This window comes from Marmota marmota, unplaced genomic scaffold, assembly GCF_001458135.2.
Source record: "Marmota marmota marmota unplaced genomic scaffold, marMar, whole genome shotgun sequence".
In the NCBI taxonomy this organism is placed as follows: Eukaryota; Metazoa; Chordata; class Mammalia; order Rodentia; family Sciuridae; genus Marmota; species Marmota marmota.
In genome coordinates, this window is record NW_025999894.1 from 397,647 (window position 1) to 415,686 (window position 18,040).

The 18,040-nt window shown below is 49.0% G+C and overlaps 3 protein-coding genes across 7 annotated transcripts in view; 1 reads left to right on the plus strand and 2 right to left on the minus strand.

Annotated features, from left to right (window-relative positions):
• Nucleotides 1–8,822, plus strand: part of B9d1 (B9 domain containing 1) — a 14,146-nt gene extending 5,324 nt beyond the window's left edge. The window contains exons 4-7 of one of the 2 annotated variants that reach the window (XM_015503432.2): nucleotides 4,179–4,275; nucleotides 4,657–4,719; nucleotides 8,087–8,154; nucleotides 8,527–8,822. In XM_015503432.2, coding sequence (XP_015358918.1) covers nucleotides 4,179–4,275; nucleotides 4,657–4,719; nucleotides 8,087–8,154; nucleotides 8,527–8,645 — 347 coding nt within the window. In that variant the 3' untranslated portion in view covers nucleotides 8,646–8,822. The remainder of the gene's footprint in view (nucleotides 1–4,178; nucleotides 4,276–4,656; nucleotides 4,720–8,086; nucleotides 8,155–8,526) is intronic. The other variant, XM_048796391.1, reaches the window with a different exon arrangement.
• Nucleotides 1–18,040, minus strand: part of LOC107157133 (multidrug and toxin extrusion protein 1) — a 612,661-nt gene that overhangs the window by 186,911 nt on the left and 407,710 nt on the right. The gene's annotated exons all lie outside the window — the stretch shown is intronic.
• Nucleotides 14,853–18,040, minus strand: part of Epn2 (epsin 2) — a 96,120-nt gene continuing 92,932 nt past the window's right edge. For all 4 annotated transcript variants that reach the window (XM_048796044.1, XM_048796053.1, XM_048796038.1 and 1 more), the window contains one exon: nucleotides 14,853–17,491. In XM_048796044.1, the coding sequence (XP_048652001.1) occupies nucleotides 17,193–17,491 (299 nt within the window). In that variant the 3' untranslated portion in view covers nucleotides 14,853–17,192. The remainder of the gene's footprint in view (nucleotides 17,492–18,040) is intronic.

Here is an 18,040-nt window from a genome sequence, read left to right on the forward strand (position 1 = left end):
TGTGTATAAGAGAATGGGGTGGTGGTGGCTGGAGCTGTTACACGTTGCCCCAGGACAGCCTCTGCGTCATCTTGCACACCACTGTCCACGTCAGATCCTCACTCCTGTCATCTGGGCACCAGCTTTTGATGCACTTGCCCATTTAGTGCCACTTCTTCCTTACTCCCCCTTCTGAGTTTATTTGCTGCATGTTGTGCTGTGACTTCTGAAAGTTCAGAGGTGGGTCAGGATAGGCCAACTTGAGAGGAAACCTTAAAGAGCTGCCCTGTTGTAAGGAAAGATGGAAACTGAGCTACCTCAGGATTGCAGCCCCTGATTTGGGATTAAAGTTCAAGACTATTACAGCCCAGCACCTAGAAAAAGCAAATAAGAAATCTCTTTGGAAATTACTTCCATGTTGTTGTTGTTTTTTTTTTCAAAAATAGTTTTTGGTATTCAATAAAGAGGCACACAGGAATCAAGACAATATGAATGATAACTAGCAAAAATAAGATAGTATCTCCAGATACTGGAAGGTCAAGTACATTCTTAACATGATCAAAAGAGATAAAACACAGTACTTTCATGCTCTGCATAATGATACTTCTGTCAGCAATGGACTGCTTAAATGATGGTGGTCCCAGAAGATTACATTGGAGCTGTAAAACTTTGCCTAGTATTTTTACTGTACCTTTTCTATGTTTAGACTTTTTTTTTTTTAATTGGATCCAGGGACACTTTACCCCTGAGCTACATCCCCAGCCCTTTTTTAAATTATTATTATTATCATTATTATTTTGATACTGGGTGATGAACCCAGAGGCACTCAACCATTGAGCCATATCTCCAGTCCTCTTGTATCTTATTTACAGACAGGGTCTCACTGAGTTGCTTAGGGCCTTGCTAAATTGCTGCAGCTAGCTTTGAACTCTTGATCCTCCTGCTTTAGATTCCCAAGCCACTGGGATTATAGGCATGCGCCACTGCACCTGGCTTATTTTATTTTCAGACAGGGTCTCACTAACTGCCAAAGCTAGCCTTGAATTTGTGATCCTCCTATGACTGCAGCCTCCTGAGTTCCTGGGATTACAGTCATGTGCCACCACGCCCAGACTGTTTTACACAAACTCATACAAGAGAATTGAAAATCCCAGAGGCTAGGGAGGCTGAGGCCAGAAGATTGTGAGTTCAAAGCCAGCCTCAGCAACTTAGCAAGGCCCTAAGCAACTCAGCGAGACCCTGTCTCTAATAAAATACAAAGACACTGGGAATGTGGCTCAATGGTTAAGTGCCCCTGGGTTCAATACCCGGTATGCCCCCCACCCCCCCAAAATTTGATTTCTGTGTGCTAGCAATAAATTTTAAAATGGTATTTAAAAAATATATTCTTTACAGGGCTGGGGATGTAACTCAGTGATAGCATGCCTGCATAGCATGCATGAGGCCCTGGGTTTACTCCCCAGTACATACCAAAAACAACAAAGATTATGTAATTTATAATAATATCAAAGTTAACTGGTTCTACCAGATATCAAACGTCAACTATAAAGCAGTTATACTATTACAATAATAAGATAGTGTAAATGGTTTGGGCATGGGAAGAGATAAGCATATTCCTAGAGAGCACCAGTACAGACTTAAGTTTATGTAGAGTTGATTCACAACTAAGGTGGCATTGCAGAGTGGGAAGGAAAAGAGGACCTTTTCAATAAATGGTGGTGAGACAGTTGGATACACATAGAAAAGATGAATACTGACCTCAGGTGAATCTAACCATGAAAGCAAAACAAGCTTTGGGAGGATAGCCAGTGGCCATGATACTAAAGTAAGGGAAGGTGTTCCAGGAGCATTCTGTAATGGAGGAATCAATGAAGTTGACCATATTAAAATTAAGAGCTTCTGTTCATCAAAAGACATTAAAAGTGCATAGGTAAAAGTAAAGGTGTAGTTTCTACCACTCTCAGCGGTAGAGCGCTCACCTAGCACGTGTAAGGCCCTGGGTTCAATCCTCAGCACCACATAAAAATAAATAAATAGATAGATAAATAAATAAATAGAATTAGGACTCACACACATCCGTACTATAAATCAGTAAGAAAGCGGCCATCTAGTAGAAAACTGGGCAAGAGATTTGAACAGGGTTAGCTTTTTTGTTGTTGTGACCAAAATACCTGACAAGAACAACTTTGAGAACAAAAAGTTTATGTTGAACTCACATGCATGGGATTAATTAAACTCAATTGTTCTGGACCCAAAAGGGCCACAGGGAAGATGCCCCTTTCCAGGAGATGCCCCTAGTCATCCACCCCCTCCAGCCACGCCCCACGTGCCTACATTTACCACCCACAGTCCATTTCAAACTAGGATGCACTGATTAGGTTACAGCTCTCACAGTCCATCCATCTTACCTGGGAATATTTCTGCATTAACACAGGAGCTTTGGGATCCACCAGATATCCAAACTACAAAAAGCAGGTTCTTTACAAAAGAAGACATTCAAGTGAACAAGAAACAGGGGAAAGTCTCAACCTTATTAAGAAAATCTTTAAAATACTTGGGGGCAGGAAATGTAGCTCACTATTAGAGCACTTGCCTTACCTGTGGGGCCCTGGGTTTGATCCCAGGTGGACGGCCACTTTCTTGCTGATTATACTATGGATGCATGTGAATCCTGTGACTTGTCTTTGCACTTTTAATGTCTTCTGACGAACAGAAGCTCTTAATTAATGCCTGTAATCCCATGAGCAAGAAGAGATAACAAAAAAGAAAGAAAGAAAATGTAAATTAAAGCCACAGTGACCTCCCACTGTTCACTCCCCAGAGTAGCTAAAGTTTAAAGAAAGATATGCCAAGACCAGTGAGGGTGTTGAGTAGTAAGGACTCAGCAAGCACTGCTGGTGAGCGGGGCATGTTGACACCATCCTGTTGGAAAACAGATATGCAGGCCTGCTCTGTGCAATTCCCTTCTTGGGTTTATACCCAACAGAAGGGTGCACAGAGCCTGTGCAAAGATGGTTAGCACCTCACTGCTTATAACAGCCCCCAAAGAAGAACTAGCATGAACAGTTAATGCCTTATATTCCAGTGGTGGAATATTATACAGCATCAGAAATGAACAAACCCCTGTAAATGAAACCATTGGGTGAATCTCACAAATATAACCTTGAATTAAGGAGTCTGGGTATAAAAATGTATATACTGTATGATTCTTTTTATATAAAATTAAACAGTGGGTAAAACTGAAGTACTGTGTTTGGAATACATTCTTTGGCAGGGAAAGCTTAAAGAAAAGTGAAGGTGTGGTTTCATAAAATTCAGAATTGCAGTCATCTTTGGTGCAGGAGCAATGATAGGAAGAGAACAAACACCTCTGTAATAATAATCGAGGGCTTTCTATGCACTAGAAACTATTCCAAGGGATTTGTTGTTGTGGCTGTACTGGGGACTAAAGTCAGGGGCATTCTACCACTGAGCTACCTCCCTTTTCATTTTATAGAGACAGGGTCTCACTAAGTTGCCTCCAACTTGCTATCCCCCTGTTCTAGCCTTCTGAGTAGCTGATATTACAGGCACGTGCCACCAGTCCCAGCTACCAATGATTTAGAGATAAGCCAAGGAGCTGAGAGGTTAGATAACTTGCCTGAGGTTGCTCAGTAGTAGCTGCAGGTTGTAAACTTGGCCAGCCCATACACATAGAGACAGAGGAACTAATTAGGTGAAGGCACTTGATGGACCTTCTTTGGTGTCAACAGGATACAGAGGAAAGAACATTCTAGGTGTAACTTAGTATAAAGGGAGATACTTGCAAGTCCTCTGTCTTAGACATCTCCAAGAGAGCACCCTCCACCAGGGCCAATCAGAGCAACAGAGGGCCAGTTTCATCTCTGATGGAGGTGGTCACACTCAGGTATAATCTAATGGGCTCCTGGGTTCTGAAGCATTTCTGTATCCATCAAGTGTCAGAGCTGGGACAGCATTTTGGCTTCATCTCCCCATGCCCAAGTACCAGCAGAGGCACGGGAAATAGCAGGGTGGGCAGAAGCCCTCAGTGCAGTTGAGGTTTTCATATCCCTTCCTCAAGCAATCTCCTGTCCCCAAGGCTTTGAGTGCCATCCTCTGACTCAGCTGGACACACTCTGTTGCCTGCCTTGCACCTCTCCTGATTCCCACCTGCTGACCCTGGTCTTGTCTTTCCCAAGGGCCTCAGATCGTGCTCAGTGTGTATGGACCAGACGTGTTCGGGAATGATGTGGTCCGTGGCTATGGGGCGGTGCACGTGCCTTTCTCTCCTGGCCGGTACGTCCTAGAATCCCTGGGCCACAGCCTGTACCTCATGGGTCCTTCATTCCTATTCTTCAGGTTTGTCCTGAGGCAGCCATCCCTGCCTTTTCCATCTTGAGCTCAGACTGGGTCTCCAGCGCCTGGGCAGCTCAGCAGGGAATGTGGTTGGTGTGGCCTTTCTGGAAAGAGGCCATAGTGTGAGGCTCGCACTGTCAGCAGACACAGGTGGGGAGGGGAGGAAATGGGTCCTGAAAAGAAAAGGACTCTGACCTCTATAAGGCTGCAGCCACGCAGCCTGATCTGTGAGGATTCCCACTCACGGCCTGGTGGAGGCTCTGGAAGGGCCTTTACTTTCCTGTTCCTCAATATATCCGTGTGGGAACATATTCGTTACAGGCACAAAAGGACCATCCCCATGTTTGTGCCAGAGTCTACGTCTAAACTGCAGAAGTTCACAAGGTGAGTTCTCTACCTGTAGTTAGATCACCTCCTGTTCTAGTGGGTCAGTGGCTGTCATAATCCATCCCTGGTGATGTGCCTGGAAACCTGCCAGGCCTTCGGGCCGCCCCATATACTGGGGACAAATGGGTACAGGTCCCCAGGATTTGGGGGCTGCTCAGTTACCAATAACTTTTTTGGCAGCATAAGGCTGTGCACTTTGATGTTGTTTGTTTTGCTGTTTATTTTATTTTTTGGTACTGGGAATTGAACCCAGGAGCGTTCTTCCACTGAGCAGCATCCCAGGCCTTTTAACTTTGAGACAGGTTCTCACTAAATTGCTGAGGCTAGCCTGCAACTTGCAAACCTCCCTGCCTCAGCCTCCCTCATAGCTGGGATCACAGGCATGTGCCACCACAGTGGCAAGCAGTGCATTTTTACTCTGTGCTGTTAAAACTTTGTGTCAGATGGAGCAGAGGAAAAACTCGTGTCTGAAGGGAAAATGCTCACTCCAGAGTGTGACACCAGGTACAATCCAGCAGTGGGAGTCTGCCTTCCTAAAACAGTAACAATAATCCCCGGAAGCTTTTATCAGTCAGCTACTAAATCCTTTATGTGTGGGAGCCTCAGGGAGAAGGAAGCATTTGAGCAAAGACAAGTGGAGCCAAGCGGCCACCCTGGGAAGACATGGGGGCAGAATGTTTCAGGCACAAGGAACAGCAAGCACTGGCTGTTCCCTGAGGAGAGCGTGGGCTTAGTGCATTAGGAGCAGCCAGGTTGCTATGGCCAGTAAGTGTCAAGGTGGCGGAGTGTTGGGGAGACATCAGGAAGGCAGGGAGAGTCTTGTGGAGAGAGCCCAGGGGATAGATGCTGGAGGAAGCCCAGTGGGAAAGACTCTTATCCCCTACCACATGTAGGTAGGCACTTAGAAGGCGAACCAGGCCTCAGCTGACTGCCTGGGGATTGCAGATGGAAGTGCCCCTCTGCTCACATGGGTGCAAGCCACCACTGCTCCCCGGCAGGTTGACAAGAAATGAAGGACCACCAGGGTCCCCAAGCAGCAACCAGCAAGTGGCCTCCTGCAACCTGGCCAGGAGTTGAGTGGGACCTGGTCAAACCCTGCCGGGAAGAGGGACAGCTCAGAGCAGAGGAAGCCATGCTGAGCTTTGAGGTCTGTAGGGAGGAGGAACAATGTTCTCCACTAGCCTCAGGTCAAGGATTGGGAGCCCACTGCCCCTAGGATCCCCTCTGGGAGTCCACCAGGTGGGAAAGGGCTGCTTAGCTAGATGCCCTGGGTCAGTGTCAGTTGGAGGTGCAATACCCACCCCCAGGGGTGTCCAGAAAACCTGGGAATGTCATCAGGCTTGGGGAAGGGCTTTGAGAGTCCTCATAGCCATCCTGCCACAGTGTTGCTCTGCTCCGCAGCCTCCAAAGGGAGAGTTTGGGCCTCCTGATGAGGTCCCTGAGGACTGTGTTCCATGCTGAGGAGGGAGGCCTGACAGCCAGCAGAGCAAGTGATCATCTTGCCTCTACCTGAGGGATGGCAGCTCAGTGCAGTGCCATTTCCTGCCCTTTGCACAGGCTCTCAACTGCTCAAGGCAGTGTGTGCTGCATTACGAAAACAGTGCAGTATAGGGGCACATGCCTGTAACCCAGCAGCTTGGCAGGAGGATCGCAGGTCTGAAGTCAACCTCAGCAACTTAGTGAGGCTGTAAGCAACAGAGCAAGACCCTGTCTCAAAATAAAAAGGGCTGGGATATGGCTCAGTGGTTAAGCACCTCTGGGTTCAATCCCCAGTGACAAAATTTTTTTTAAAAAAATTTACATAAACAGGAGGTTCTGGTTAGTGAAGTATGATGACAGAATCTTCTTGGATGTAGTATCCATGGAGATGCAGTCCATCGGTCGGTCTCTCAGGAGCATCCTCCAGAAGCTCCCTTCTCTGCTGTTCTACTACCCTCCCCCATCCAGCTTCCTTCAGCTGCTGACTGGTCCTCAGGGTGGGACTGGTCCCCCTGGCTCAGCCCTCAGCCACCTGTGAGGTGCATGCTGTTAGAGCCTTGTTCTGTGATGAAGATAGGCACAGAGGGGTGGGGCCCCACCCATCCAGTCTCCTGGAATGGACAGCTGCCAGCAGGAACTCTGGCTTCCCTGTACCACTCTGTCCCTCTCCTCAGAGCCTGGAGTCAGTGAGCAACGCTCCCTTGCTCTGGTCTCCACACAACCTCCTGTCCTGCAGCCTTGTAGAACCTGCAGACAGAGCTCTGAGCCCCAAGAACAGAGCCATGCTGGCACCAGGGGAGGGGGTGGGCAGTGGTGTGGCTCGTCACCGTTACCAGGGGGCCTGCCTGGCACTGCTCGTGGTGAGGACAGAGGCTCGAAGGCGCGTGAGTTGTTCTCGGGTGACCAAGCTGGGAAGAATCTGCGTCTGCCTGACCCACCCAGCTGGGAATAATGCACCTTGTTTGGCTGAGTGGGTGTGTCTGTGTCCGAGGTGCAGCCTTCATGCTCAGTCCTGAGGCCCTGGAGCTGCCAGGGGAGAGGCAGGTGGTTCCTAGCTACCCTGTCCCTGCCCTGCCACTGCAGAACTGTGGCCTGGAGAGTCACCGGGCACTTGTAGAGCAAAGCTCCTGTGAGGGGAAACTTGACTGCCGGGGCCAGAACCTGTGGCTGAGTGCTGCCCTTAGCAGGGCCTGCCTGCGGAGTCACTACCATGGCTGCCGCTCAGAGCATCCCAGGGCCAGTTCCTACCAAGGAAGGGTAATGTTCAGATGGCAGTTGACAAAGTGCCCTCACCTCACAACCCCAAGAGGAAGGTACCAATATTATCCTCATTTTACACTTGACGAAACTGAGATGAGAAGTGACTTGTCCTAGGATCCCACACTACTCAGGGATGAAACTGAGGAGTAGATCTGGCCCCTCTTTCAAGTGGGGCCCTCCTTCCCAGGGATACTGGAGTTAGGCTGTCCTCTCCCCCAAAGTTAGCTGTCAGCTTTCAGGGATTTCCACCTGGGTTCAGGCTCTACCTAGCCCAGCCCAGCCTCACCCCTCAGCTTTCGTCCCTCGTGACTGTGACTTAGACCCACGGAAGACTGAGCCAGAAAAGCCTAACACCAGGCATGGGGCTGCAGAACACCTGAGACCTGGCAGAAGCCCTAGTAGGCTTCCAGTGGCCCTGCGGCCCAGACAAGAGACACCACCACTCTTGGTGTCCAGTTGGACAGAGGGAGGTTGGGCCCAGGGAGATTCTGCCCAGGTCCTGGCTCATAGGGGATACATTGGAGGAGAGATACTGGGTTTTGAAGCCTAGAGAGCCCATTGCCAGTATCTGAGACCAGAATTCCCAGGCAGGGCCCTGCTCACCCATGTTTTCCTGTGTTCCCAGCTGGTTCATGGGACGGCGACCCGAATACACAGACCCCAAGGTGGTGGCTCAGGGTGAAGGCCGGGAAGGTAAAGCTTGGTGCCCTCCACCCCCATCCCCAGCCCGGAGGCAGGTTGGAGCCTGGGGAGGGACTAGGTGGGCCTTGAGCCCAGGACACTTGGAAAGAGATTGGGGATGAAGGCCAGGGATCTGCCAGGCACCTGCAACCTGGTACTTGCAGGAGCTAGCCTGAGAATTTTCCAAGAGCACCTCCCAGATGAGCGCCTGGTTGGAGCAGAGGGCTTGCCATGTCATTTACCCCACTGCAGCCCTTTGAATCCCCATGAGCACTGCCATCCTCATTTTACAGAAGAGAATATTAAGGCTGAGAGAGAAACTCAAAGTATCCTGGGCTTGTCTACCCCAGCCCAGCCTGGTTGATGCTGCCCCTCTGTTTCCAGTGACCCGGGTCCGTTCTCAGGGCTTTGTTACCCTCCTCTTCAATGTGGTGACCAAGGACATGAGAAAGCTGGGCTACGACACTGGACCTGTGGACACACAGGGGCCCAGCCTGCCATAGGACATCCCCTGGTGAAGGCATCTTCCACCTGCCCATCCCAAATCTGGCCTGGTCGGCCCTCAAATGACCAAGAGCTTCTTTTCAGAGTTAGCCACAGCCTAAAGTGCAGCCTGGTGCTGTCGGGGGTTTGGGGACAATAAGATTGTTTTGTATAATAAAGTATTACATTTTCAGAAAGCCTAGCTGCCTTCTCTCCCTTTTAGTACCTCCTGCCATGGGAGTAGGTCACTGGGCTGTGGCCTCCAGACCTCTCTCCTCCCCAGTCCTTCAGGGCACTGTGAGAGGTGAAAACTGCAGGGGACTGTACACCAGGATGGCCAGTCAGGACCAGAGCTTTGATGTAACACTGGCTCTGCTGCTCACAGCCAGGGTGTGGCCTTTTTGACACCTCAGTACTCATCTCTAAAATGGACACGTCACCCACCTCAGGTATGAAGTAGAGTCACTTGCTCAATGCCTGACGCTGTGCCAATTGCACCCCATGACTACCTGCCTCCTTGGGCAAGGAGAAAGTCCTGTTGGCAGGAGTTTGATGGCAAGATACCCTGAGGACAGTGACCCCCAGCCTGCCCTCTTCCTGCCTCCCCCACACAGCCTGAGGACAGAGTCTGGAAACCTTCCAAAGGTGGGAGGCTGCTCACTGAAATGCAACTTTCTGGCAAATCCCACAGCCCAACACCCCTGGCATCCATGGGGTCCTGGGCCACCTGCAACAGGTCTCTGTGACCATAGCAGGAATGCCAAAGACTGAGCCTCCTCACCCCCACGCACATGTCCTGGCATATCATGAGGCAGCATCTCCTGCAGCCTCAGGTGAGCCTCCAGAGATGAGCAGTAGAACTGTCCCTGCCCAGTCCCTGAGCTCTCCTTAGCATGCACACTGCTCTGGCCTGGACACTACCCTCAGCAGGATGTAGGACAGCTCCCATCTCCCCACCTGCAGACTGTGAGACTCACAGCTGCATGTGGCCCCGGACCATCATTGGCACTTGCCCAAAGACCCTCTTCCCCGACCCTTTCTCTCTCAGGACACACCTGTCTCCTTCCCCCAACTCACTGTGCATTCTGGAACTCCGTATCTGTCAACAAATATTCCTGGCACCAAACATCATCTCTGAATGGAAAGCGTCCTGCCTTCCAAAACCTGCCCTGCCCCCATAGCCCCCCTGAACGGTATCTTTCTCTTTTCGCCACTGGCCCAGAGATAGAATGTGTCTTTGCTCTTCAGCATTCCAGACCACCACCTCCTTCCTGAAGGCCAAGCCATCAGACCACATCACCATCAGTGTCCACCAAGGTGTGCCTACATGGATCACTTACTCTGCAGCTATTCTTAGTGGCATCATGGTCTTTGAGGATGATCCCTCAAACACTTTTGGCCACTTCCTCAACCTCCTCACTTACAGTGATCTTTTCTTCTATGCCTCAGTTCCCATTTCTGTGGTCAGAGCTGCTTGGTACCAACAACTGCATCACCTGCAAAACCTGGATCTGAGCTTCCCTTTCTTAGACAACTGTTTCTATCGTGGTCCTTCCCTGGGGCTCTCAAGCCAACAGCCCTTCATCCCATTCAGGACCTCCAAGCCACTTGCCAGCCAGCTGCCTTTTGCCAGCTGTCAGCCCCTCTTTCCTTTTGTCTGTCCTATCCACTACAGAACTTGTGGTCATCACTTACATACACTCACCGTATTTCCCCTCAACACCTGTGCCCCTTCTTCCTTTCTGTACACTCACCCAACAAAACCTCAGCCCCAGTGGGGGCTCCCCATCCATCCACCCAATCATGGAGCCTATTGACTGCCCACCTCTGCCCACAACTCAGCCCTCCACAGTGCTCACTGTGCCCAGAGACCCACTGTATTTCCTCAGACCACTCCCTCTTGCAGTCTCTGAGAAAACTCTTTCATACCTTCTGTCTCCAAACTTCCAGGACCCTCTCCGTCCCTTCCACCAAATAGTTTCCTCCTGGTCCTGCCACAGCATCCCACACTCCCAGAGACACGATCTTCGTAGTCCTTCCAGAGGCTGCCCCTTGGGAACACACAAAAGCCTGTGCCCTCTGGTTTTTCACAGGTGTCATATCCACAAGGGGGCTCTCCTCCATCCTCGACACAATGATTCCCCTCAGCCTCCACTCAAGAACGACTCAGAGAAACCACAAGAAACAAAACCCCAGGCCCCTCTACCTCATTTCTTTTTTCTTTTTTTCATAGTGGGGATTGAACCCAGGGCACTTTATCACTAAGCTACATTCCTGGTCCTTTTATTTTGTATTTTGAGACAGGGTCTTGATAAGTTGCTGAGTATCTTGCCAAGCTGCTAAAGCTGGCCTCCAACATGCATTCTTCCTGCCTCAGCTCACAAGTCCCTGGGACACTGCCAGCTGCCCACCAACTTCTTGGCCTTATTTTATTGCAGCTCCTAAAGATGCTGTCTCCTCTGACTACAGCCTCACCCCCACCTAGGCCAGCCAACTTTTCCTGTCATTGCCTGAGACTTCTACCCTCTCAAATCCATGTTCAATCCTAAAGGCTAGTTTGCCCCATCTGTCAGCAGCTTTGACATGGTGGGCCACTGTTAGTTTAATTGTCCATTTCTGCCCCCCAAGATTATCAAATTGTTTAAACAAAGAAAAGTTATAACTTTATAGTGAATACCTCATACCCACCACCTAGATTCTACCAGGACCATTTTCCTACTCTCTATCTGTAGGTTGCACTTACCACAGATCAAAAAAAAATCAGAAAAACAAATCATGTCTGTCCTGAACAGATAGACTTTTTTCTTTCATCATTTCCTAAATAATACAGTATAACAACTATTTTTAAAATATTTTTTAGTTGTAAATGAACACAATACCTTTATTTATTTACTTTCTATGTGATGCTGAGGATCGAACCCAGTGCCTCACACATGCAAGGTAAGCACTCTATCATTGAGCCACAACCCCAGCCCCATAACAACTATTTGTATATCATCTACATATATAATAAATAATCTAGAGATGATTTAAAGAATATGGGATAATGTGCGATTACTAAACCACTTATGTATGAGTATTTGTGGGTTAGGGAGTGGCTGGAACACATCCTCCACGGATACTGAGGGGCAATGACTATACTTGAATTTTCTTATCTGTCCAACTGTTCGTCTTTCCTTCAGTCCATCTTGGTTTTAGTGTACTTCAAAATAAACTGCAGACTTCAGTATACCAGCTGCTTTCTATTTTAGCATGCTTATCATTAACTAGAGTTCAATATTGTTCTTTCTTTTTAAAATGTTTATTTGGTTATTGATGAACACACAGTATCTTAATTTATTTTTATGTGTTGCTGAGGATTGAACCCAGTACCTCACACATAGGAGGCAGGCAATTTACCACTGAGCTACAGCCCCAGCCCTTGTTCTTTCTTTCTTAAAAAAAATTTTTAGTTGAGACAATACCTTTATTTTATTTTTTTATGTGGTGCTGAGGATCAAACCCAGTGCCTCACACATGCTAGGCAAGTGCTCTACCACTGAGCTACAGCCCCAGCCCATTTTGTTCTTTCTTTTGAAGATTTATATCCAACAAAATACATAAATCCTAAGTGTGCTACATCTGAGTTTTTACAAATGCATACCCCGGTGCTGAGGCAAAGAACATCACCATCAGCTAGGAGAGTCCCTTGTGCCCCTGCTAGTCACTGAGAACTATGCAATGGGGAACTTTGGAGACTGACAGCTTGAATATGTGCCTGGGACATGGGAAGCAAGATGGATGAGTAACCATCTACACGAAGAGCAGTTGAGGCATATGGCTCCTTGGTTCACTCCTGTCACAATGATGTGCTCACCAGACCATTTCCATTTTCTCCTGGGCACACTTTGGAAGACATTGCCCAGGCCCCTTGTAGATCCAAACAAGTGGTTCTGACCAAAAAAATGCTCACTTCTTAGAGGTCTGACCTACTTAACTGCCTGAGTAATCCTTCTTGTTCCTGTCAACAGAGTGAGCCCTTTGAACTATGTGTTGAAGATGGCAGCATCATGAAGGAGAGCTGCGTGTAGTAACCTGTGGCTCTGGAGGCTAAGGCAGGAGATTGCTATTTCAAAGCAAACCTCAGCAATTTAGTGAGGCCCTAAGCAATTCAATGAGACTCTCTGTCTCAATAAAATACAAAAAAGGGCTGGGGATGTGGCTCAGTAGTTAAGTGCCTGTGGGTTCAATCCCCGGTGCAAACAAACAAAAACACGAATCTCACAGTTCCCAGCTGTTGGGCATTTTGTGAGAAAAACACTTTTATTGTGTTTAGCCTCAAGCAGTTTGAGATGTGTTTGTTCCTACATAGCCTAGGCATGATAATTGCTATTAGGGGTAGATTTCTGCTGTAACCCAAAACAAAAACTACTTTAAGGGGCACCAATTGGGCAGTCAGGAACTGAGCACAGATAACTGGATGGACAGCAGGAAACTCATACCACACAAGCAGATGATGTCACCCAAGATGAAAGTCGGTTTGTGCCAAATCAACAACTCTAGGAGACAGAGACAGATAGTAGAATATACAGTGGGAGCTAGCTGCTGTCAATGATGTTTGTACTCAGGAAAGAACTGACCACTTAGCAAGCAGAAGTGAAAGGGAACAAAAACAATCTCAAGTTTTGGGTCAAAATGTTGAAAAAGGAGACTGTATCTAGAACCAATGAGGAGGCAAGATTGAAAATTGCTCTGAATAATAAATTCCTAATAAAAATTACTACTCATTTGAACAAAATAACTAGTCTTTCATTCAGTTGGATGAGGGGGTGGCCCTCCCATGGTGATCCCATAGACCCATGAGGACTACCATTAAGTTGAGGGAAGAGAGGGGGAAGGGCAGCAAGGGGATTTGGCAGCTCCTGAGAAAGAACTTCGTATGCTCCTGTAATCTATTGCTGTGTTAACAAATTACCCCCAAACTCTGCAATTTAAGACAACTTATTATTGTTGTTCATAGCGGTACTGTGCTCACTCCTAGGTGCTATTATCTGACAGCTTATCTGGGGTCACTGCCCAGAGCACCTCAGTTCTCCACCACTTGGCCTCTCCATGCATTTGAACTTCTCATAGCCCACTAGCCAGGCTGCCAGTAGGTCATACCATGAGGACCAGCCACACGCAGGCCCTGCTTACCTCTTGCCTGCTCTCATGTCCCACTGGCCACTCCAAGTCTGTGTAGGAGAAGACCATACTGGGAGACTCAACCACTGGAGGATCAGAAGTAATTCTCTAACCAAAATAATGCAATTATTTGTATGTGGAACTGATGGAAAGCAAAGAGCTCAGAACACTGCCAAGCAAGACCCACGAGCCTGGTACACTACCTTTGACATGACAGGTCTTGACCAGGAATGTCTACCCGCAGGCAGGGAGCCAAGCCCCCCAGCAGCACACACTGATGCCCACCTTGGCTATAGCAGGCGGAGTACAAAAAGGATGGGCTATTCCTAGAGGACAGAGCCTGGAGTCACGGAGGAAACTGGTCAGGAGACTCTTCCCCTACTACCTCCCTGCCAAAAGAGACACAACTTTATCAGGTCCTTTCCTGTCTTCTAGACAGGTGACCTCACAGGTCACTGCCAAGGACCAGCAGCTGCCAGTGTCCAACTGGAGCCTACTATGGTCACTTACCCCTGCTGCACCATTTGCTGCTGACAGCGGGGAGGGCACAGTGACAGTCCTGCCTTGCTGGAGAATGTGCTCCACCCCCCAGAGATCCTTGACTTCTGAGCTGGATGCAGAGATGGAGGGAACCTTCTGGTCTATGTATGGGAAAAAGAGTAAAGTATTTGATGACACATTAACCAAACCAGTTCCCCACTCCCCTGGGCTCAAAACAAGTCTACCCCAAATGATGAGGTAGCAGCTTCTTCTGGGAGGCCTCTAAGGTAGACGGAAGCCAGGCCTTGGAAAAGGCACACTTGCTGCCGTCTCCTTCAAAACAGGCCTCCACTGGAACACCACTGCAAAGGGGCAGGCAAAGGAAGGGGCAGAGGACTTGAGACCACACTTAACTGCACCCCAAGATGGCAGGCCTCCCCCCGAAGAACACTTGGGCTGGGTGATAACCTCATTGATGGTAAGCCAGGCTGTTTATGGGCAGGAATGGGCTCCCTAGCCTGCCCAACCCTCTGTGGCACAGGATGGACAATATGGAAGGCAGAAGGACACAGCCAGAAACCGCATCATGATACAAATGATAAATTATATTTATACAGTAAATAAGTATCAACAGTCAACACAAGTTCAAAACCAGCCACCGGCCCACAGGGAAATGGCTGGGTGACTTCCTCCACCATGATGCTCATCAGGAGGGGGCACAGTAGCATGTGTGCAACACACGTGGCAGCAACTGGTGGCTTCATGATCAGTGCAGTGGGCAACAGGGACAACGTGCACTCAGGATGACCTGTAACAGGAGCTGGGCGGAGGGAGGGCTGCTCTTGGGTGGCCCAGAGGCTTGTTAGGTTGGGGCCTCAGTCACATAAGGAAGGACTCTTGTCTATTACAAAAGAATCACTGACCCCAAGCAGTCTGATATACCACCCTATACGCTGGCCCAGGCCCTGCACCTTTTGAGGGAGAGCACCATCCTGGGCAGGCGCCCTGCCTCGGCATCCCATGGTGCCCCCCACCCTCCCCAAGCAAGAGAAACCCAGCCACCTGCCTTCCTGGGCGGCAAATGCACCAAGGCTGGCCTCAGGCCTCCAGTTCTGGGAGGAGTGGCCCAAGCAGGCAGTCCTCACTCAGAGCTCGAGTGGCCTCCTGGCAGCCCAGAGACCATTGTGGATCCCTCCCATGCTGGTGCTGAGGTGGGATCTCTTCCTGGAACAGAGAGGAGCTGGCAGGTGGTCGGCTGCCTTTAGAGCTGGGGGTGAGAAGTCCAAGCTGGGACTCGATTTCAGAAATATCTGCCAGGCAAGTTGCCAGGACACAGGATTCAGGGGACTGTCCCTTCCCTGGGGAAAAGCAAGTCTTTTCTAATTTATAATCTGGGACTTAATACTTTTCTTTACAGTGGTGGATGGGGTAAGAACAGCAGGAGGTTGGGAGTGGGAGATATTAGTGCATGTTAAAACTCGATCCTATGTGAGAATGATTTTTTTTTTTTTTCATCTCGAAAATAAGAGACGATTACTTCTCAAACTGCAACCTGTGCCTAGAGCTGGCAGGTAGATGGATCAGGGCCAGCCCTGGTTCCCTGCCTCTATCTCAGCCTGGGGACCATCCCCCAGGGACCTCTGGGACCCGATCCTGTCGTTAACCTGAGCATAGACCGAGTCAGAGGAGAGCATGGACAAAAGGCTAAGGGAAATTCCACCACTTCAGATTCCCACTGTAAACAGAAGTCCCTAAATCCCTGCATGACATTAATTAAAAAAGGAATTAGTTGGTAAAAACTGGTGAGTCACATTCATAAGTTAGTTTTTTTCAATTTTCAAGATGGCATATTGTTAAGAAATAAAAGCCTCTCTCATGAACTAGCCAAAAAGGCTGAGAGTCAACTGGTTTTTGTAAATCACCAAAATAGAGAAAGGAAAAGGCAACTGAAGGCTGTGAGTTTTTGTTGCTGTTGGAGGTTTTTTTGTTTTTTTGTTTTTTTAAATAAACATCATCTTTTTTGTGTAATCAAATTTTCATACTTTCCCCTATAAAGAATTTGCTTTAGTTTTTCCATAAGGCATATTTTTGTCATCCAAACATCTCTTCCTTTTTAAATTTTCTTACAGTTAAAACCATAAATAAGAGGATTTAAACCACTAAAATGACACGTGCCAAGATCTTAAGTCAGCCTGACCTGGTAAATTCTATCAAAACTAGACAGTTAAATAAGAACCACGTTATAAAAATATTAGCCAAAAAAAGACTATTAGATAATTCTGCAAACTCAAATATGAAACTGTACTAAACAAAATATGTGCAAACGTGTACAAGCATAGAGCCACGTGGCAGGGTTATGCTCAGGTTAGTTTTAAAGCTTGCTCTAGTGGATTTAATTCAAGAGTTGTCCACGGTGGTGTTTACTTTGAACTCACACACGAGTCAAAGAAAAAGAAAAATATGCACAACCACTCTCCCACAGGTCACTGTTGAATGGGAAGGGTGCTTCATCCCATCCACCTTGGGGACAGCCTGCAGTGCCCCTAGGGCTGCGGGGTAGGAGTAAAGACGAGGCGACTGTCCCAAGTTTGGGGCTAGGCAGTAAGCCAGAGACCCTTGGGCTGAGGCTGGGGCCAGAGCAACACTGATGACTTTGCTTCCTTGTCCAAGGCCTCAGAGGAGCTTGGGAGCTGAGCACTTGGGAGGCGGCGGCAAGGGCAGGCCTACCCCACACAGCGTGGACAGCTATGTGCTGCTCAGTCTAAGGGTCGGGGCCATAGGACAACCCTTCACCAGGAAGCTGGAACTGAAAAGCCCTAACACTCCACACTCTCAGCCGCCACCCCACAAACGAGAGTCCCTGCTACGAGTCCTCTGACATTGGTACTCCAGGCATTCACTCAGGGAGGTCGGAGCCTGGGGCACTAGAGAAGGAAAGGGTTGGTTGTGCCGGTGGCCTGAGCTGCTGATGGGGGAATGCCCACACTGCCCACCATGTTCATCGCTGCAGGGCCCAGTGATGTCAAAGAGGAGCCACCAGCCCCCACAGCTGGATGTGGGGCTGCTGAGGTCATAGGGGCCACAGCCACGGGCTCTACTCCTGAGCCAGGCCCAAAGGATGCGCTGCTCCCCAGGACTGGGCTCCCCCGCAGCTGGTTCAATGTGAGCGGCTGGGGCTGGTTCACCTGGAAGGGGTTGACTGGGGCCGAGGCAGCAGCTGCACCTGGAGAGAGAGCAAGAGGAACAAGGACTGAGCTTTTTGGAGAATACTATCCAGCACAGCCACCCTCCACAGTCAGCTCTTGTCTAGATTTTGAGCTCCAGGTCAGGGTTTGTATTCTGTTCCTTGCTATGCCCATTACAGTACTGGCTGAGTCCAAAGGAGGCACTAACAAACATCCGATGACCACAGGAATCACACAGGGTAAGAAGACGACAGCTGTGAGAAGCTGTGACTTATCTGGGGTCACAAAGCTAAACGAGGCACTTCTAGGACACACCAGGCTCAGAGATTCTAGCTCCTCTGTAGGGCTGGCACCCAGGACACCATCAGCAGTAAACAGCTGCCTGCTCCCTCATTCTGTCTCCCCAGCTGTGACCACAGATGTCTGGGAGAGAGGAGGGTGAGTGGTGGGGAGATGCGGGGAGCAGTACAGGAACTGCAGCACATGACCTTCAGTGAATACACGACACCGTGGGCCCTGTCCACTGGCACTCTGAAGGCTCAGGGAAGTCCTGACATCAAGAAGCTGAAGTCCCCAAACCTCCCTCA